At 33.3% G+C, this 22,385-nt stretch overlaps 3 protein-coding genes across 4 annotated transcripts in view; 2 read left to right on the forward strand and 1 right to left on the reverse strand.

Moving 5' to 3' along the window:
* The window catches only part of LOC111626944 (transmembrane protein 234 homolog), a 34,508-nt gene extending 27,466 nt beyond the window's left edge, over positions 1 to 7,042 (reverse strand). The window contains exon 1 of one of the 2 annotated variants that reach the window (XM_023370483.1): positions 6,828 to 7,042. Coding sequence is in view for 1 of the 2 variants with exons in the window: in XM_023370482.1 (XP_023226250.1) it covers positions 6,872 to 6,884 (13 nt within the window). In the remaining variant the exon portion in view is untranslated. The remainder of the gene's footprint in view (positions 1 to 6,827) is intronic. The other variant, XM_023370482.1, reaches the window with a different exon arrangement.
* Positions 7,043 to 7,803: 761 nt separating this feature from the next.
* LOC111626945 (tubulin beta-4B chain) lies at positions 7,804 to 10,407 on the forward strand. The gene is made up of 5 exons (XM_023370484.1): positions 7,804 to 7,983; positions 8,086 to 8,194; positions 8,272 to 8,382; positions 8,455 to 8,699; positions 9,432 to 10,407. The coding sequence occupies exons 1-5, from the start codon at positions 7,927 to 7,929 to the stop codon at positions 10,242 to 10,244; spliced, it is 1,335 nt and encodes a 444-aa protein (XP_023226252.1). The 5' UTR covers positions 7,804 to 7,926; the 3' UTR covers positions 10,245 to 10,407.
* Positions 10,408 to 18,236: 7,829 nt separating this feature from the next.
* LOC111626947 (tubulin beta-4B chain-like) lies at positions 18,237 to 21,574 on the forward strand. The gene is made up of 5 exons (XM_023370485.1): positions 18,237 to 18,416; positions 19,352 to 19,460; positions 19,539 to 19,649; positions 19,722 to 19,966; positions 20,699 to 21,574. The coding sequence occupies exons 1-5, from the start codon at positions 18,360 to 18,362 to the stop codon at positions 21,509 to 21,511; spliced, it is 1,335 nt and encodes a 444-aa protein (XP_023226253.1). The 5' UTR covers positions 18,237 to 18,359; the 3' UTR covers positions 21,512 to 21,574.
* The last annotated feature ends 811 nt before the right edge of the window (positions 21,575 to 22,385 follow it).

Genomic DNA, 22,385 nt, shown 5'->3' on the forward strand with positions numbered 1-22,385 from the left:
TCTTTTGCAGTCAATCATTACTTTATTGCAGCCAGTCAAGATAGCTGTAGAAGCTTTAAGCAGACAAAACTCTTCGTTACTCACAGCCGAAGCAATAATTGACATTTTACTGAAAAAAATTGAATCGACAACGACAAATGATAATCTGGCGGTACGGTTCTTTGAAACATTGAAAACCCGTCTAGAAGAAAGAAAGTGACAACTGGTTATATGTTTGTTAAAATATTTGCACACTGGCCGCCACAGCTCACAGTTGCAAAATACGGATTTTTTTACTTCGAATTTGAATAAAACTGCACTTATTGCTTTTGCGGAAGATCTGTATTACAGACTTTTTGAAAATATCCCTCATATCCAAATGCCATATTTGGAAATAATGGATGCTGAACCCAGTACCAGTAGCTCTACAGTACACAATGAACCCGATGAGTCGTTTCAAAGTCAAATGGAACAGGCAATCAAAGAAAATCAAAGAAAATGTACCTGAAATTTTTGCAAAAAGATCAAGAGCAGCATTAAAAAAGGAGTTCCAGTTATTTGAAGCAACCAAAAAACGTACTGAAAGTTTGGAACTACTTTATAAAGCTTTAAACACAATAAAACTGATATCTGTTTAAAACGAGTGTGTATTCTCCTTGTCCGGAGACATTATTACAAAAATCAGAAACAGATTGTCAGACAAAGCTGTAAATGCTCCAATGTTTTTAAAAGCCTATTTTATTAAATCAGAAAAGATGTCTAATTGCTAGTTCATTATATTATTTATATGACTAATGAATAGAGACTAGGTATGATTATCAATGATTAGTATGATTACTAAGTTGATTTTATAATTTTAAGATTTTACTGCCAAAAAATGAATCTATGATTATAAGAATTATACATACGAATTATTTAGACTTTAATTAATGTTATAAATGTTAGGATTTGATTTTATGTTCAATAAATGTTGATTTTTACTAAAATTGCTTTTTTATTGATACATCGCACCAAAAATGAACTTGATTCTAATTTTATTCTGATTAGTCTCGAAGTCCCAGGACGTCCCGGGATTTTGATCGTGGGTTATCTTGTGTCTCGGGACTTTGAGAATGTCGAGACTTCCCAAACCCTACACCAAATCTAAACAAAGCTTCCAGAGAGTTTTTCCCTTTATTTTTCTGATTGTTTTACAATCAGAAAAATAAAGGAAAAACTCTATATTCTATATTGTTTTATTGTTTAATATATTGTTTTACAATCACTAGCCTATTAAATAATCCTATCAAAAGTCAAAATTTCTACAAAGTACCAGCTTGATAGTAACTTGCACCAAACTGATTTTTGCTACCACTGCTTCCAGCCAGGACCATCAAGATTTGTTGGAGATTTTTTACTGGGACAGGATAACTTAGGGGCCCATAGTGGTTCTTAGTAAAAATAACATTAATTTATAGGAGTAACAAAAATTAAAATCTTTAAGTCTTATTTATTAATAAAGAAATATTCTTTAGTTTTAAAAATCCTGAAGAGAATCTATTTTTGACAGATTACTTGATTAAAATTTCTTAAAATTATTTCTTTTTGAAATTTCATGAGTTTCTTTTATTACCATATGATTTTTATAATCACTAATTAATACAGGAAATCCTCGTTAGTTAAAATTTAGGGGATGAAATATTTGCAACTTCAAATTACTGAATTTCAAATTATCCAAGATTTACATATTTCTGTATATGTCAAATGCCATAGAACTGATGTAATTTATTAAGTAAGTGGAATACAGCTACTTAAACAGAATGCTATTTCATTAATTAATAATTATAATAATATATATAAACTGCAGGTAAACAGCACCTGTCTGGTGATAACCCAACAGGTCACCAAATAAATTTTATAAAAAGTAAAGCAGAATTCCTGGAAATGTAGCCCAAATTATTTTTAAAATGGCCTAAAAAGTAGCAGCTTAGAGCCCTACATATATCTCAATCTGCTACAATCCTTGTAGCCCAATCTTGCAATCCAAAAACCCAGCCATATTTTATGAAATAAAAGGGAAAAAAAAGGTAGTCCATGGGTAAGATGAAACCCAAAAACGTGTTACTATAAAAGCAAAGTCATATTGACCAGATTAGAGTTGTTCTTGGTCTATTCTTCTCTAATTGCATGGAGGCACTTTGATCTAAACCAGGGATCACCAAACTATGGCCTGCGAGGTCAGTTTATCAGGCCCGCCGCTGCACTGTGCCACAAATGAGCTAAAATATAATTATTTATATGGAAATATCATAGATTGTAGATGAACTTACTATGTAGAAAAAATTAAAATAAATGTAAGTAAAAGTGCCAAAATTAGTCCAATCTAATTTTTGCATTTGACAATAATATAATTTTTAGGAAAATCAATGAAATGAAAAATTTGGCGACTTTGGATATTAGAGCACTTTTTGTGTAAGTACCTGCAATGACGTTTCTAAGAAAAGTGATTACAGCCTTGATGCAGCAATCTTGTTTGTACAGGGTGTTTCACAACGTCTTGACGATTTCAAAGTTGAATAACTCACATTAAAACCAAGATACAGTGACAGTGGCACCCTCTATTAGTAGTGCAGACTGTCAACTTTCATCCCATATAGGTTACTACATAGCATCATGGCATACTAGTCAAAGCAACATCATGTGTTCGTGGTAGAGTCCTATTTTTGTGTCAGCAAATCTGTCATGCGTGTGCAATGTGAATTTCATAAACATTTTAAGATTCAGCCACAATATCCAATTCCTGCTCATGGAACAATACTAAATTGGGTAAAAAAACTTCCGTGAAACTGCCAGTGCATCAAATAATGCAAAAAATGCAACCATCTGTAGGAAGACTGTACAAACTCCCGAGAACATCCATAACTTCCAAATGCACTCGTTTCAAATGGCCACCTCACTCACCTGATTTAACCGACCAGACTTTTATCTATGGGGTTATTTGAAGGCGGAAGTGTACTCCGACCAGCCAAGAAGCTTGGAACAATTAAGAGATCGAATTCAAGATGAAATTTCCAGAATTCCTCCAGCAGTTACGAAAAATGTGTCCTCGAAACACCTCGAGTCTTGTGTAGTCACAAATGGTCATCATTTGTCCGATGTAGTATTTCATAAGTAAAATTGAATAAATTTTGTACCTTGTGTAAAATTTTCAACTTTTTTAGCAATTAGTTTGTGAGTTATTCAACTTTGAAATCATCAAAACATTGTGAAACACCCTGTATATTGGTAAATAAATATGTTGGTTTTCTTTATTTTTTGTGTATTCGGTATACTGTATTGAACAAAATGATTATGCAGTCTGTGCTCGTCATTCTCTCAGTTATCCGGCCCACTGTGAAAAAAGTTTGGTGACCCCTGATCTAAACGAACGAGTTAACATTTCCTATAATCAGTTTGTAATTTTCCTTTTTCTTATTGATATTTTAATATGCTTGTTTGATAACAAAATTTCAATAATAGTAATTTTCTAATAAAATTACAAATAAAAAGAATATGTTAAATAGCATGTTACAATTTACATTAATTTTCTTTATATTTCATGTAACATTCATCATACTACTTCTCTAATATGAAAAAAAAAATAATTTCCCTATACAGTATATATTTTACAAATAACTTCTATTATTAACAGTGCTTAATGTTAATCAATGTAACTATAACAGTAGCCTGGATAAGAAAATAGCATCCATATATTCAGTTGGTTAAACTCTATGCTGTAAAACAATAGTAAATCACAGGTACAAGGGTCATTCTAAAAGAAAAGAATGTTTTGATCTGACAAATCGTGCAGTTCTCCCCACCACCCCCAATTGCCACATCATGGACCGTCCCATTTTTTTGTATTAGTCTGATGCTAACAGTGAGCTGCAACAATTGTTTACTGTTTATAGTGTGACTTTAAAATGTGTGACAAAATTAAAGATCCCACCAAGTGTGAGGTTTGTAGTGTAATACGCTTTTTGAATGCGAAAAAAGTCTGCCCTATTGAAATTTACAGACAGATAACTGAGGTTTGTGGTAATGTGATGAATGAAGCTTCAGTTCGGAACAAATGGCGGGGATTGTTGTCCAGAGGCATTGTGCGTCTTCAGGATAACACACGTCCGCATGCTGCTGCATTAATGAAGAACTTGCTTCGGTAGTTTAAGTAGGAAGTTTTTGAACATCCTCCTTATAGCCAGGACTTGGCTCTGAGTGATTACCATCTTTTCTCAAAATTGAAGGAGTTTTTGGTTGGGAATCATCATGGAAGTGACAACAAACTGAAAGAGACCATTAATGACTGGTTGAAGAACTTGGCGGTAACTGAGTGTGCAGAAGGCATAGAAAAGCTGGTGATACGCTGTGACAAATGTTAAATTTGTATGGCGATTACATAGAAAAATAGCTAAGGTATCATATGTGTTGTAAAATAAGTTTTATTTCATTATCTTAAATAAAATTATCTAGAGAAACAAATATTCTTTACTTTTAGAATGACCTTCGTACATTAAGGCTAATTAATTGAGGTAGGCAATTATGCCTAATAAGAATCTGGTTGGTTGTTTGTTAGTAAAGTTAATCAAAGAGACAGAGTACAGAGAGGTGAGATCATCCCAACAAATCCTTGGGTTAAGAGTGTCCAGTGCATAAGTCTTTGGTGTCATAAGATCCATTCCTTGGAGCTTGTTATCATATCTGCTCTTAAAACATGAAAATCATGATGGGCCAATCAACAACCCATGTGTTGACTTCAATTAATAATTCCATAGAGCTGTTATAAAGGGAGTCCTCCATAACAACAAATTGGTGTAGAAGAGAGTATCTACAATGTCTGACCAGTCTAATGACCTTTTTTCAGACAGATAAACCTTAACTTTGAGAGCAGAAAAGTACAATCAGCAGGGAAGTGTATTCTCCATGTAGACACAGGGTACACACCCAATGGTCTGGCATTCATTTAGGAAGGCAAGTTTCTCATTGTTCTTGCAAATCTTTAAAACATATTTACAATATGTTTTGGCCAATATAGCCTTTCAGAACTGTTAGGAATTTAAGAGAAATGTAAATGAATTCATTTGTATATGCAAATTACTTTACACTTTAATTCTAACATAATTAATTAATCTTTGCTGATTTTTGATAATTTAACAACAAAAATATATTTTTGGCTGTCCCAAAAGTATAGATAATAAAACAGAATTGCAAAATTTCAATCATAAGAAACTTAAAATTATAAAAATAAATGACATCCCATAACACTTCTACTTTGTTGTCAAGTAGTAATTTAAATACTGAATCAAAACGTTCCAAAATTCCACATAGAAGAGAGTTTAGTATGGAAGAAATTGCATGAATGTGGAAATTAAAAGCTGAAGGCTGGAGTGTCAAGGAAATTTCTGTTTTAATGAACAGATCTACTTCTGGAATTTATAGCTTTAAAAAAATCATTACCAATACTTTCTAAACACAGATCAGGAAGATCCAAAATCATATCTCAAAGGGACGATAATTGAATTATGCAGCTTGCATTACAATAGGATAAATCAGTTCCACAAATTTTGTGTGAAAATGGATTAAAAATATCAAAAAGCACATTCATTGAAGAATTTCAATAGCTCCACATATGAAATTTGATGCTTTGTTGAAAAAACCATCATTAACAAAATGACACAAATTGGCAGGAATACAGTGGGCTAAAGATGCTGTGGAATGACCAATGGATCTGTCTTTTTCAATGATAAAAAGAAATTTAATTTGTATGGCCTAATTACTGGCATGATATTAGGAAAGAAGAGTGCAATTTTTTAGCAGGCAACTGGGTGTGGGGCTGCTTTGCATTTAATGGCTTACCAAATTTAGTGATTTTATCTGATAGACAGACATCTAACAGTTATCAAGAAGTCCTAAAAAATAATTTATTACCTATTGGAGAAGAAATTAGAGGACCTGATTGGATTTTCCAACAGGACAATGCCAGTGTTCATTGTTCATGCTCAACAACTAAGTGGTTTGAAGATCATAATATTCAAGTTATGAAGTGGCTGGCAAGAAGCCCAGACATTAATCTTATTGAGAACTTGTGGGGCATTCTTGCTTGAAAAATTTATACTAATAACAGACATTTTATGATTGTTTTAGAGCTTAAACAAGAAATCATTGAGTGCTGGTTTTAAATAGATCCAGAAATCTTACAAAATTTAATTAAATCAGTGTCTAATTGCATTTTTAAAAAATAATCTCATTACAATAAAAAAATTTTAAATCATATGTAATTCACATATAGCTATTTTGCTTTTATTAAAACAGTAAACTGTGAGGTATATATTCCTCTCTTACATCTCTGAATGAGATGGTTGGAACCTTACCAGAGATGTAAATCGTACCCTTAGGAGCAAAAAAGTCAAAGGAAGCATACCTTACATCTAATCCTTCGTGAAGTATCTCGCAAAGGGTCAAACAGAGGTTCCTTTGACTTTTTTGCTTGTACAAGTATGCCATACAGCGCCGTTAAGGTCCCAACAGTCTCGTTTTGCAGCTCAAATCGAGCTGTACAGGGGGCATTTGGAAACCCATCATTCAGAGTTTACATCTTACCATTATAATTACCAACTTTATATTACGTGTATGTATATATATATACACGTAATACACAAAAACAGGAATAAATTTCAATAAATACTGTCGTATTTGGAAATGTATTAGATGTAGGAGGAAAACCATAAGATTTAATTAAATAAATCTCGGTAACTTCCAAAACTCTCACATTTTATTATTTTTTAGAAATAATTATCTACTGTATTTATATCAGAGGATGCTAAATTCATTACTTGATATAAAATAGGCATAAATTTAAACTTTTCAGGAGTATTACCAGCTTCCAACATTTCTACGGACGAAGTGATTTCAACTAAACATGATACATCATATAAAATTCACACGAACTATTAATTTAAAACGTATCGGTTCCACTCTATTGCGGACGGCTGAATCTGTATATTCAAACTTCGTTTCGCTGCAGCCGACAGACTACAATAAGAAATAAACTTGTGCGCCCTCTATAAACTACTACTAATTTTTATTCTATTTTTTTAAGATTTGTTTCCTGATCATTTATTTGTTATTACTTTTTAATTTTAATCAATTTTCATTTCTTTCGTAAGACGAAGTATATAAAAACTGTACACAAAACATTTAAACTCTTAAGGCCGTGCCGGCGGTAATCTACCGATTCTGATGCTGGTAATCACGGTTCCCATTTTAGACTTTTTGACGCTTTTAAACTCGTTTTACTTTTTTTTCTTTTTTTTCATCACGTGAGATGCGTAAAGGTGAATAACAAATTGCAAAATGGCTGCTTTAGCGTCTTAACTTTTTCATTATTATTTTAAGAAATTTTTACACTTTTTTTCCCAAAATTCACATTCACCCTTAATAACCTTTATCAAGCGAAAGATTCATGCAAATATACATATTACTCAACCCCTTAATTAAGTAAAAGAATTTATTATATAATTATATTATACAGCAGTTCCTACCTACGCATGCGCAGATAAAGATTCATTTCGCGCCTTTTCTAACGGACTCGAGCAAAGCGCGCGATTAATTTTGAAAGATTAAAGAGAGCATGCGCGACTAATCAAAGATTTTCTTTTTTATAATTTTACTTTTTGATTTCGAAACTTAAACTTTCAAATAAATATTTTAAAAATAATATATTTTCTTTACTAAAAATAATAAATAGGTGCACGACGATTTCAATCCGAATTTAAAAAATAAATTCATAAATATTGAGAAAAGTTTGAGTCATACGCATGCGTAAAAGAAGCGTCCGTTATTAGTTTTTGACTTACGGAAGATCAGAAATAAATCGAATTGAATCTTCAACATTAAGAAATTTTACTACTGTTTAATCTACGAATAAACAAAATGAGAGAAATAGTCCATTTACAAGCGGGACAATGCGGAAATCAGATTGGCGCTAAGGTAAGACGAAATTAATGACGTTTTTAATTAAATGAATGTCATTAAGCTAACCTCTAATATATGAAATTTGGCAATTGTAAATAAATTATTACTGTTACGTAGTTTTGGGAGGTGATTTCTGACGAGCACGGAATCGATCCCACCGGAACTTACCACGGAGATTCGGATCTGCAGTTGGAAAGGATCAACGTGTACTACAATGAAGCGACGGGTTTGTTCTTCTAAAGACAAAAAATAGCTTTTTATATTGTATGCGGTGTTTTTATCTTCGATATTTCTATTTAACAGGCGGCAAATACGTGCCTCGAGCTATTCTCGTGGATTTAGAACCGGGAACAATGGATTCCGTTCGGTCCGGTGCTTTCGGTCAATTATTCAGACCGGATAATTTCGTTTTTGGTGGGTTTAATTAATGAAAAATTATTTCCCTAATCTCTTTCGGGAATTACTTAATAAAAATTTAACATTTAGGTCAAAGTGGTGCCGGTAACAATTGGGCGAAAGGTCACTACACGGAAGGTGCCGAGTTGGTGGATTCTGTTCTGGACGTGGTGAGAAAAGAAGCCGAAAGCTGCGATTGCATCCAAGGTTTTCAGTTGACGCATTCTCTGGGAGGAGGAACGGGATCCGGAATGGGAACGCTTCTCATTACCAAAATTCGAGAAGAATATCCCGATCGAATCATGAATACCTTCAGCATCGTTCCCTCACCAAAAGTAAGGTTTTCTGTCTTCTCCATCCAATGATTTCGTTTATATTAATCGACTCTCTTTTCTCACTAACTTGTAAGACGAAAATTTCTAGCATTTTCTTCGAAACTGATGCTAATTAAAATCCGCGTGGAAATATTCAGAATAAATTTTCAATTAAAATTTTAAAAAATACTAGAAATGCCACGTAAATTTCGCAAAATATTGCCATTCGTTATTTAATATGTAAATTCAATTTCGCCAATAATCATAAAAATATTCTAACACCTTTTCTTCAGTTTACACTTTATATAATGTACTTACATATATAAAACAATTTTAAATTCATCGCTTAGTAAATTAAGTGGAAAAATAATTGCAGTATAAAAACGAACTTATAACTGCTTTAAGCGAACAAAATAAGAAAATTAATTATTTCTCCGGTTTGTTGTTTCATTTTATTTTATTCCATTAAACTGGTTATAAGTTAATGTAAGCTTTTGGAGTTATTTATTTTTAAAAAAAATCTAAACAAAACTAGTTAATTGGTAATATTTTATAGTATCCATGTTCTGAATAATTTTTTAATTTTAAAAATTAAAAATACACATTAAAATAAATAAATATTAAAAATATTTTGAATAATTATAACTTTCACAAAAATTTATCATCAAAATTAAACCAAAAACAAGGAAAAAATGTAATAATTAAAGTATAAAATCGATTGAATACTATAATTTAATTTTACAATATTTTCAGGTATCGGACACAGTAGTGGAGCCTTACAATGCCACTCTTTCTGTTCATCAACTGGTAGAAAACACCGACGAAACCTACAGCATAGACAACGAAGCCTTGTACGACATTTGCTTCAGAACCCTGAAATTAACCACTCCGACCTACGGTGACCTGAATCATTTGGTGTCGGCTACCATGTCCGGTGTTACCACGTGCTTGAGATTCCCGGGTCAACTGAATGCAGATTTACGGAAGTTGGCGGTGAACATGGTTCCGTTCCCTCGTCTTCATTTTTTTATGCCCGGTTTCGCTCCTCTCACTTCTCGCGGAAGTCAACAGTATCGAGCTCTGACGGTTCCCGAATTGACGCAACAAATGTTCGATGCCAAAAACATGATGGCAGCTTGCGATCCTCGTCACGGTCGCTACTTGACCGTGGCAGCCATCTTTCGCGGTAGGATGAGCATGAAAGAAGTGGACGAGCAAATGCTAAATGTCCAGAACAAAAATAGCAGCTACTTTGTAGAATGGATACCGAATAACGTAAAAACGGCCGTTTGCGACATTCCTCCTCGCGGATTAAAGATGTCGGCAACATTCATAGGTAACACTACGGCCATTCAAGAGCTGTTCAAACGCATCTCGGAGCAGTTCACCGCCATGTTTCGTAGAAAAGCCTTTTTACATTGGTATACCGGAGAGGGAATGGACGAGATGGAGTTTACCGAAGCCGAATCAAATATGAACGATTTAGTTTCCGAATACCAGCAGTATCAAGAAGCTACCGCTGAAGAAGAAGGAGAGTTTGACGAAGAGGAAGCCGAGGAAGCCTAAGATTTATTCATTTCTATTCATAAGTTATTTGTGTTCATTTTAAAATATTCAATGTGTTTTTTATTTTGTTTAATGTTAACAATGTATTGCGAACTAACTATAATACCTTAAAATATATGTGAATATAATTTAATATTTCGCCGTTAAAATTCAAGTTTATAAAAACATTATAACAAAAAGAACACAGTGTATTTTCATTATCATCAAATGTATCAACTATCGGTTAGTATCGAAATTTTTCGCGTCCAAGAAGAAATCCTATACAGTACTTTAATACACAACCAACTTGAAAACTGATTAATATTACCGTAAATCTTTAGCCCGAAATACAATATATACGTAATGTATTGATGTTAGTTAATATCAACGTCATTTCCGCTTATTTTCCATATTATTTTGTTGAAACTGAAAACAATATAAGTAAACTTAGCTGATTTTTCTGTTAAGATTTCAGGTTTATAAAGTTCATCTGACGTCAGCATATTAAATTAATATGAGACTACTGTATTGTATTTATATATTGTACAATTGTATTGACGATTTTTTTTAAATGTAAAAATCTAACACGTACGTAAAAGAAACAAGTTTTCAAAGTTTTTAACGACTAATTCCAACAATCGTCTCTTGACAATTAAAATAGGTGGTTAATTTGGCCTGTTGTCGACGTTCAAGCCCTGTTCATTTTAAGGCACATTTATCTAAAAGGATATGAGTATCCACCGTTTTTGTGCAGCTTTCGTTACTTATTTAGCCGCAATATATGAGCACGTAATTGTCAGGGTTCTCACGATATTTAAGTTGTAAAAATTGTCAAATGGTATTATAATTTCTGAATGTAAATTATTGAATAAGATATCTATAGAATTTAAGGGCTTGCTTGGTTACCACGCCATAACATTATTAGCGAAAATGTAATAAAACTAATTATTTTTTGTTTTTTACTTCATGTAAAAATGAAGAGTTTAATATTACAAGTATTTTTAACTGTTTATATATCGAATTTCATTTTTATAAAACCGTAAAATAGATGAAAGACATTCTCTAAAGCGATTAATTAAATAAAATCAACAAACGATCAAACATCAACGAATCTTCATTGGTCGAAAGAACTAACTGAACCAAATGGCTATAGTCCTTTTAAAAGGCCCAAAAAATACATAATTATACCAAATAGTGTTAATACCATTAAGAACCAAATAAACAAACACACATTACATGGGTTAAAACTTCTGCCAAAATTATCTTGCCATTTTAGATATAATGGTTTACTCATTTCAGCTTGCTTAATTAATATTAACTACAAATGTCAATATAGTTTCAAGAATCAAATCCGAAGTAAAAAAATTTCTGAAAAAAGAAAGGTCGGGAATCTGCTTTATTTTTATTGTGTAAATGTTTATACATTTTTTAAATAATAAAAGATTATTTGTGTAAATTATCTTTTATTGTGTAGACAAATTATGGGAAGCGCAGTAGGGGGAGACCGTGAAAATCTTGGAACAAGTGGATGAATATCTGAAAGAACGTAAGGTGATGATGTCAGAATATGAGGACGTATGCTAGAAGAGGCAGTGGCGGCCTTAGGGGGTGGCGAGCAGGGCAATCGCCCGGGGCCTCGCTCTTGGAGGGGCCTCGCGCAACAACCAAGTAGAAAAAAAGTTGATATTTAAAACTTTTTATTTTATCCTTGACTATTAGTTATAACAATAAAATAAATTTAATTTATAGTACAGTATATATTAATATTAATAAGTGCCTACTATTTCAATTCACATACTTTGCACAAAGGACAAGGGCCTCGCANAATACAGGAAATCCTCGTTAGTTAAAATTTAGGGGATGAAATATTTGCAACTTCAAATTACTGAATTTCAAATTATCCAAGATTTACATATTTCTGTATATGTCAAATGCCATAGAACTGATGTAATTTATTAAGTAAGTGGAATACAGCTACTTAAACAGAATGCTATTTCATTAATTAATAATTATAATAATATATATAAACTGCAGGTAAACAGCACCTGTCTGGTGATAACCCAACAGGTCACCAAATAAATTTTATAAAAAGTAAAGCAGAATTCCTGGAAATGTAGCCCAAATTATTTTTAAAATGGCCTAAAAAGTAGCAGCTTAGAGCCCTACATATATCTCAATCTGCTACAATCCTTGTAGCCCAATCTTGCAATCCAAAAACCCAGCCATATTTTATGAAATAAAAGGGAAAAAAAAGGTAGTCCATGGGTAAGATGAAACCCAAAAACGTGTTACTATAAAAGCAAAGTCATATTGACCAGATTAGAGTTGTTCTTGGTCTATTCTTCTCTAATTGCATGGAGGCACTTTGATCTAAACCAGGGATCACCAAACTATGGCCTGCGAGGTCAGTTTATCAGGCCCGCCGCTGCACTGTGCCACAAATGAGCTAAAATATAATTATTTATATGGAAATATCATAGATTGTAGATGAACTTACTATGTAGAAAAAATTAAAATAAATGTAAGTAAAAGTGCCAAAATTAGTCCAATCTAATTTTTGCATTTGACAATAATATAATTTTTAGGAAAATCAATGAAATGAAAAATTTGGCGACTTTGGATATTAGAGCACTTTTTGTGTAAGTACCTGCAATGACGTTTCTAAGAAAAGTGATTACAGCCTTGATGCAGCAATCTTGTTTGTACAGGGTGTTTCACAACGTCTTGACGATTTCAAAGTTGAATAACTCACATTAAAACCAAGATACAGTGACAGTGGCACCCTCTATTAGTAGTGCAGACTGTCAACTTTCATCCCATATAGGTTACTACATAGCATCATGGCATACTAGTCAAAGCAACATCATGTGTTCGTGGTAGAGTCCTATTTTTGTGTCAGCAAATCTGTCATGCGTGTGCAATGTGAATTTCATAAACATTTTAAGATTCAGCCACAATATCCAATTCCTGCTCATGGAACAATACTAAATTGGGTAAAAAAACTTCCGTGAAACTGCCAGTGCATCAAATAATGCAAAAAATGCAACCATCTGTAGGAAGACTGTACAAACTCCCGAGAACATCCATAACTTCCAAATGCACTCGTTTCAAATGGCCACCTCACTCACCTGATTTAACCGACCAGACTTTTATCTATGGGGTTATTTGAAGGCGGAAGTGTACTCCGACCAGCCAAGAAGCTTGGAACAATTAAGAGATCGAATTCAAGATGAAATTTCCAGAATTCCTCCAGCAGTTACGAAAAATGTGTCCTCGAAACACCTCGAGTCTTGTGTAGTCACAAATGGTCATCATTTGTCCGATGTAGTATTTCATAAGTAAAATTGAATAAATTTTGTACCTTGTGTAAAATTTTCAACTTTTTTAGCAATTAGTTTGTGAGTTATTCAACTTTGAAATCATCAAAACATTGTGAAACACCCTGTATATTGGTAAATAAATATGTTGGTTTTCTTTATTTTTTGTGTATTCGGTATACTGTATTGAACAAAATGATTATGCAGTCTGTGCTCGTCATTCTCTCAGTTATCCGGCCCACTGTGAAAAAAGTTTGGTGACCCCTGATCTAAACGAACGAGTTAACATTTCCTATAATCAGTTTGTAATTTTCCTTTTTCTTATTGATATTTTAATATGCTTGTTTGATAACAAAATTTCAATAATAGTAATTTTCTAATAAAATTACAAATAAAAAGAATATGTTAAATAGCATGTTACAATTTACATTAATTTTCTTTATATTTCATGTAACATTCATCATACTACTTCTCTAATATGAAAAAAAAAATAATTTCCCTATACAGTATATATTTTACAAATAACTTCTATTATTAACAGTGCTTAATGTTAATCAATGTAACTATAACAGTAGCCTGGATAAGAAAATAGCATCCATATATTCAGTTGGTTAAACTCTATGCTGTAAAACAATAGTAAATCACAGGTACAAGGGTCATTCTAAAAGAAAAGAATGTTTTGATCTGACAAATCGTGCAGTTCTCCCCACCACCCCCAATTGCCACATCATGGACCGTCCCATTTTTTTGTATTAGTCTGATGCTAACAGTGAGCTGCAACAATTGTTTACTGTTTATAGTGTGACTTTAAAATGTGTGACAAAATTAAAGATCCCACCAAGTGTGAGGTTTGTAGTGTAATACGCTTTTTGAATGCGAAAAAAGTCTGCCCTATTGAAATTTACAGACAGATAACTGAGGTTTGTGGTAATGTGATGAATGAAGCTTCAGTTCGGAACAAATGGCGGGGATTGTTGTCCAGAGGCATTGTGCGTCTTCAGGATAACACACGTCCGCATGCTGCTGCATTAATGAAGAACTTGCTTCGGTAGTTTAAGTAGGAAGTTTTTGAACATCCTCCTTATAGCCAGGACTTGGCTCTGAGTGATTACCATCTTTTCTCAAAATTGAAGGAGTTTTTGGTTGGGAATCATCATGGAAGTGACAACAAACTGAAAGAGACCATTAATGACTGGTTGAAGAACTTGGCGGTAACTGAGTGTGCAGAAGGCATAGAAAAGCTGGTGATACGCTGTGACAAATGTTAAATTTGTATGGCGATTACATAGAAAAATAGCTAAGGTATCATATGTGTTGTAAAATAAGTTTTATTTCATTATCTTAAATAAAATTATCTAGAGAAACAAATATTCTTTACTTTTAGAATGACCTTCGTACATTAAGGCTAATTAATTGAGGTAGGCAATTATGCCTAATAAGAATCTGGTTGGTTGTTTGTTAGTAAAGTTAATCAAAGAGACAGAGTACAGAGAGGTGAGATCATCCCAACAAATCCTTGGGTTAAGAGTGTCCAGTGCATAAGTCTTTGGTGTCATAAGATCCATTCCTTGGAGCTTGTTATCATATCTGCTCTTAAAACATGAAAATCATGATGGGCCAATCAACAACCCATGTGTTGACTTCAATTAATAATTCCATAGAGCTGTTATAAAGGGAGTCCTCCATAACAACAAATTGGTGTAGAAGAGAGTATCTACAATGTCTGACCAGTCTAATGACCTTTTTTCAGACAGATAAACCTTAACTTTGAGAGCAGAAAAGTACAATCAGCAGGGAAGTGTATTCTCCATGTAGACACAGGGTACACACCCAATGGTCTGGCATTCATTTAGGAAGGCAAGTTTCTCATTGTTCTTGCAAATCTTTAAAACATATTTACAATATGTTTTGGCCAATATAGCCTTTCAGAACTGTTAGGAATTTAAGAGAAATGTAAATGAATTCATTTGTATATGCAAATTACTTTACACTTTAATTCTAACATAATTAATTAATCTTTGCTGATTTTTGATAATTTAACAACAAAAATATATTTTTGGCTGTCCCAAAAGTATAGATAATAAAACAGAATTGCAAAATTTCAATCATAAGAAACTTAAAATTATAAAAATAAATGACATCCCATAACACTTCTACTTTGTTGTCAAGTAGTAATTTAAATACTGAATCAAAACGTTCCAAAATTCCACATAGAAGAGAGTTTAGTATGGAAGAAATTGCATGAATGTGGAAATTAAAAGCTGAAGGCTGGAGTGTCAAGGAAATTTCTGTTTTAATGAACAGATCTACTTCTGGAATTTATAGCTTTAAAAAAATCATTACCAATACTTTCTAAACACAGATCAGGAAGATCCAAAATCATATCTCAAAGGGACGATAATTGAATTATGCAGCTTGCATTACAATAGGATAAATCAGTTCCACAAATTTTGTGTGAAAATGGATTAAAAATATCAAAAAGCACATTCATTGAAGAATTTCAATAGCTCCACATATGAAATTTGATGCTTTGTTGAAAAAACCATCATTAACAAAATGACACAAATTGGCAGGAATACAGTGGGCTAAAGATGCTGTGGAATGACCAATGGATCTGTCTTTTTCAATGATAAAAAGAAATTTAATTTGTATGGCCTAATTACTGGCATGATATTAGGAAAGAAGAGTGCAATTTTTTAGCAGGCAACTGGGTGTGGGGCTGCTTTGCATTTAATGGCTTACCAAATTTAGTGATTTTATCTGATAGACAGACATCTAACAGTTATCAAGAAGTCCTAAAAAATAATTTATTACCTATTGGAGAAGAAATTAGAGGACCTGATTGGATTTTCCAACAGGACAATGCCAGTGTTCATTGTTCATGCTCAACAACTAAGTGGTTTGAAGATCATAATATTCAAGTTATGAAGTGGCTGGCAAGAAGCCCAGACATTAATCTTATTGAGAACTTGTGGGGCATTCTTGCTTGAAAAATTTATACTAATAACAGACATTTTATGATTGTTTTAGAGCTTAAACAAGAAATCATTGAGTGCTGGTTTTAAATAGATCCAGAAATCTTACAAAATTTAATTAAATCAGTGTCTAATTGCATTTTTAAAAAATAATCTCATTACAATAAAAAAATTTTAAATCATATGTAATTCACATATAGCTATTTTGCTTTTATTAAAACAGTAAACTGTGAGGTATATATTCCTCTCTTACATCTCTGAATGAGATGGTTGGAACCTTACCAGAGATGTAAATCGTACCCTTAGGAGCAAAAAAGTCAAAGGAAGCATACCTTACATCTAATCCTTCGTGAAGTATCTCGCAAAGGGTCAAACAGAGGTTCCTTTGACTTTTTTGCTTGTACAAGTATGCCATACAGCGCCGTTAAGGTCCCAACAGTCTCGTTTTGCAGCTCAAATCGAGCTGTACAGGGGGCATTTGGAAACCCATCATTCAGAGTTTACATCTTACCATTATAATTACCAACTTTATATTACGTGTATGTATATATATATACACGTAATACACAAAAACAGGAATAAATTTCAATAAATACTGTCGTATTTGGAAATGTATTAGATGTAGGAGGAAAACCATAAGATTTAATTAAATAAATCTCGGTAACTTCCAAAACTCTCACATTTTATTATTTTTTAGAAATAATTATCTACTGTATTTATATCAGAGGATGCTAAATTCATTACTTGATATAAAATAGGCATAAATTTAAACTTTTCAGGAGTATTACCAGCTTCCAACATTTCTACGGACGAAGTGATTTCAACTAAACATGATACATCATATAAAATTCACACGAACTATTAATTTAAAACGTATCGGTTCCACTCTATTGCGGACGGCTGAATCTGTATATTCAAACTTCGTTTCGCTGCAGCCGACAGACTACAATAAGAAATAAACTTGTGCGCCCTCTATAAACTACTACTAATTTTTATTCTATTTTTTTAAGATTTGTTTCCTGATCATTTATTTGTTATTACTTTTTAATTTTAATCAATTTTCATTTCTTTCGTAAGACGAAGTATATAAAAACTGTACACAAAACATTTAAACTCTTAAGGCCGTGCCGGCGGTAATCTACCGATTCTGATGCTGGTAATCACGGTTCCCATTTTAGACTTTTTGACGCTTTTAAACTCGTTTTACTTTTTTTTCTTTTTTTTCATCACGTGAGATGCGTAAAGGTGAATAACAAATTGCAAAATGGCTGCTTTAGCGTCTTAACTTTTTCATTATTATTTTAAGAAATTTTTACACTTTTTTTCCCAAAATTCACATTCACCCTTAATAACCTTTATCAAGCGAAAGATTCATGCAAATATACATATTACTCAACCCCTTAATTAAGTAAAAGAATTTATTATATAATTATATTATACAGCAGTTCCTACCTACGCATGCGCAGATAAAGATTAATTTCGCGCCTTTTCTAACAGACTCAAACAAAGCGCGCGATTAAGTTTGAAAGATTGAAGAGAGCACGCGCGAGTACTCAAAAATTTTATTTTTTATAATTTTACTTTTTTGATTTCGAAACTTAAACATTTAAATATATACTTTAAAAATAAAATATTTTCGTTACTAAAAATAATATATAAATACACGACGATTTCAATCCGAACTTAAAAAATATATTCATAAATATTGAGAAAAGTGTGAGTTTTACGCATGCGTAAAAGAAGCGTCCGTTATTAGTTTTTGACTTACGGAAGATCAGAAATAAATCCAATTGAATCTTCAACATTAAGAAATTTTACTACTGTTTAATCTACGAATAAACAAAATGAGAGAAATCGTCCATTTACAAGTGGGACAATGCGGAAATCAGATTGGCGCTAAGGTAAGACGAAATTAATGACGTTTTTAAATGAATGTCATTAAGCTAACCTCTGATACAATGGTTCCCAATTGCGGGTACGCGCGGCAATTTAAAATTTAAATGCATGAGATAAAGCAATCTAAAAAATAATGGGTGGACCATCAAAAATTCGGCAATTTACAACATGCTGTCGAATGCACAAATTCGTTTATTTATAACTAAAAATATTCTCGAAATTTCATTTAAAAAATGAATTTGTGACAATACCTAAATTCTTACGCAAGAAACAAAAATTGTACAATTAACATTATCATCATGTCAGCGAAGCGGCAATAAAATATTTACTACCATTTTGCACAACATACTTCTGCAAGAGCAGATTTTCGGCTATGACAAACATGAAAACTAAACATCGTCACCGACTTCAACTCGAAGATAACTTGAGACTGACGCTGACCAAAAAGCAACCAGATTTTACAACGTTGTGCAAAGAAAATCATGCACATTTGTCACATTAAAATTAAATAACCTTATGTTATTTTCATTATTATTAGAATTGTATTTTAAAGGTAATAATGTAAAAAAACTTATTCTATTTATCACTGTCTATCCACAGCTTCGCCCGCATTATATCGAATTTTCTCGTGAGAGTAAGATATTTTCTCGCAGTAAAATGTATCCTATGTCCATCTCCAACATATAAGCTATTTCTGTGCCAAATCTTATTAAAACCTGTTCAGCGGTTTAGACGTGAAAAGGTAATAGACAGACAGCCAGAATTACATTCAATTTTATAATAATAGTACAGTATAGATTAATGTGAATTTCTGCTATAAGGGGTACGCGAGTTTGAGCTCTTTCTTGAAGTGGTACGCAGGAAAAACTAATTGGGAACCACTGCTCTAATACTGTATATAAAATTTGGCAATTGTAAATAAATTATTACTGTTACGTAGTTTTGGGAGGTGATTTCTGACGAGCATGGAATCGATCCCACCGGAACTTACCACGGAGATTCGGATCTGCAGTTGGAAAGGATCAATGTGTACTACAATGAAGCGACGGGTTTGTTCTTCTAAAGACAAAAAAATAGCTTTTTATATTGTATGCGGTGTTTTTATCTTCGATATTTCTATTTAACAGGCGGCAAATACGTGCCTCGAGCTATTCTCGTGGATTTAGAACCGGGAACAATGGATTCCGTTCGGTCCGGTGCTTTCGGTCAATTATTCAGACCGGATAATTTCGTTTTTGGTGGGTTTAATTAATGAAAAATTATTTCTCTAATCTCTTTCGGGAATTACTTAATAAAAATTTAACGTTTAGGTCAAAGTGGTGCCGGTAACAATTGGGCGAAAGGTCATTACACGGAAGGTGCCGAGTTGGTGGATTCTGTTCTGGACGTGGTGAGAAAAGAAGCCGAAAGCTGCGATTGCATCCAAGGTTTTCAGTTGACGCATTCTCTGGGAGGAGGAACGGGATCCGGAATGGGAACGCTTCTCATTACCAAAATTCGAGAAGAATATCCCGATCGAATCATGAATACCTTCAGCATCGTTCCCTCACCAAAAGTAAGGTTTTCTGTCTTCTCCATCCAATGATTTCGTTTATATTAATCGACTCTCTTTTCTCACTAACTTGTAAGACGAAAATTTCTAGCATTTTCTTCGAAACTGATGCTAATTAAAATCCGCGTGGAAATATTCAGAATAAATTTTCAATTAAAATTTTAAAAAATACTAGAAATGCCACGTAAATTTCGCAAAATATTGCCATTCGTTATTTAATATGTAAATTCAATTTCGCCAATAATCATAAAAATATTCTAACACCTTTTCTTCAGTTTACACTTTATATAATGTACTTACATATATAAAACAATTTTAAATTCATCGCTTAGTAAATTAAGTGGAAAAATAATTGCAGTATAAAAACGAACTTATAACTGCTTTAAGCGAACAAAATAAGAAAATTAATTATTTCTCCGGTTTGTTGTTTCATTTTATTTTATTCCATTAAACTGGTTATAAGTTAATGTAAGCTTTTGGAGTTATTTATTTTTAAAAAAAATCTAAACAAAACTAGTTAATTGGTAATATTTTATAGTATCCATGTTCTGAATAATTTTTTAATTTTAAAAATTAAAAATACACATTAAAATAAATAAATATTAAAAATATTTTGAATAATTATAACTTTCACAAAAATTTATCATCAAAATTAAACCAAAAACAAGGAAAAAATGTAATAATTAAAGTATAAAATCGATTGAATACTATAATTTAATTTTACAATATTTTCAGGTATCGGACACAGTAGTGGAGCCTTACAATGCCACTCTTTCTGTTCATCAACTGGTAGAAAACACCGACGAAACCTACAGCATAGACAACGAAGCCTTGTACGACATTTGCTTCAGAACCCTGAAATTAACCACTCCGACCTACGGTGACCTGAATCATTTGGTGTCGGCTACCATGTCCGGTGTTACCACGTGCTTGAGATTCCCGGGTCAACTGAATGCAGATTTACGGAAGTTGGCGGTGAACATGGTTCCGTTCCCTCGTCTTCATTTTTTTATGCCCGGTTTCGCTCCTCTCACTTCTCGCGGAAGTCAACAGTATCGAGCTCTGACGGTTCCCGAATTGACGCAACAAATGTTCGATGCCAAAAACATGATGGCAGCTTGCGATCCTCGTCACGGTCGCTACTTGACCGTGGCAGCCATCTTTCGCGGTAGGATGAGCATGAAAGAAGTGGACGAGCAAATGCTAAATGTCCAGAACAAAAATAGCAGCTACTTTGTAGAATGGATACCGAATAACGTAAAAACGGCCGTTTGCGACATTCCTCCTCGCGGATTAAAGATGTCGGCAACATTCATAGGTAACACTACGGCCATTCAAGAGCTGTTCAAACGCATCTCGGAGCAGTTCACCGCCATGTTTCGTAGAAAAGCCTTTTTACATTGGTATACCGGAGAGGGAATGGACGAGATGGAGTTTACCGAAGCCGAATCAAATATGAACGATTTAGTTTCCGAATACCAGCAGTATCAAGAAGCTACCGCTGAAGAAGAAGGAGAGTTTGACGAAGAGGAAGCCGAGGAAGCCTAAGATTTATTCATTTCTATTCATAAGTTATTTGTGTTCATTTTAAAATATTCAATGTGTTTTTTATTTTGTNTGATTCTCAAGTGTGCTGTGGCATTTTAGTGTACCGTGAAATTTATGAAGTGTGCCGCCACTGCGAATACTCATACATAGGCAACGTCAGACAAGTAGTTCAATTGGTTCTACCTTCCTAGGGCACATTTGGAAATTGTAACTGGTGTTACCAGTAACTGCCTGTAGTTACCAGGGCTGTGGAGTCGGAGTTGGAGTCGTGGAGTTTTGGTGTTTTAGCCGGAGTCGGTAAATTTTTACGCAACTCCACAGCCCTGGCAAGACCGTGGAGTCGGAGATGCGGAGTTTTGGTGTTTTAGCCGGAGTTGGAGTCGGATTGGTAAGGAAAAGTTGGAGTCGGAGTCGGAGTCGGTAGATTTTTACGCGACTCTACAGCCCTGGTAGTTACCAAGGCATTTAGAAAATGTGACGTAAATAACCAATTGTGTTTAAAAATCACTGTTATGACATCACTGGTTGTCCTGTGACACTTACCGAAGTAACCATGTGTGCCACCAAATTTTTAAATTATTAAAGATTATGTGATGAAAAAAACGTTGAGAATCACTGTTCTAGAGAGACAGATGTTCTTTCAACTTGAAAAACAAGTAATAATCACTTGTTACAGGATATGGGCTGTGCAATTGATGTTCCAAAACTTTCCACTTGAATGTCTGCAACAATTCTTGAGCGATGCAAGCAGTGTGTGTGAATGGGTATTATCGTGCAGTACGACATCATTTTGTCATGTTTTGCATGTTTGTAACATCTTTTCGTTGGAAACAAGTTACAAATAAATATCACAGTGGCAGTTTCTCCTTTTGCA

Source organism: Centruroides sculpturatus, unplaced genomic scaffold (assembly GCF_000671375.1).
Source record: "Centruroides sculpturatus isolate CEXI.00-Female unplaced genomic scaffold, Cexi_2.0 scaffold531, whole genome shotgun sequence".
Classification (NCBI taxonomy): Eukaryota; Metazoa; Arthropoda; class Arachnida; order Scorpiones; family Buthidae; genus Centruroides; species Centruroides sculpturatus.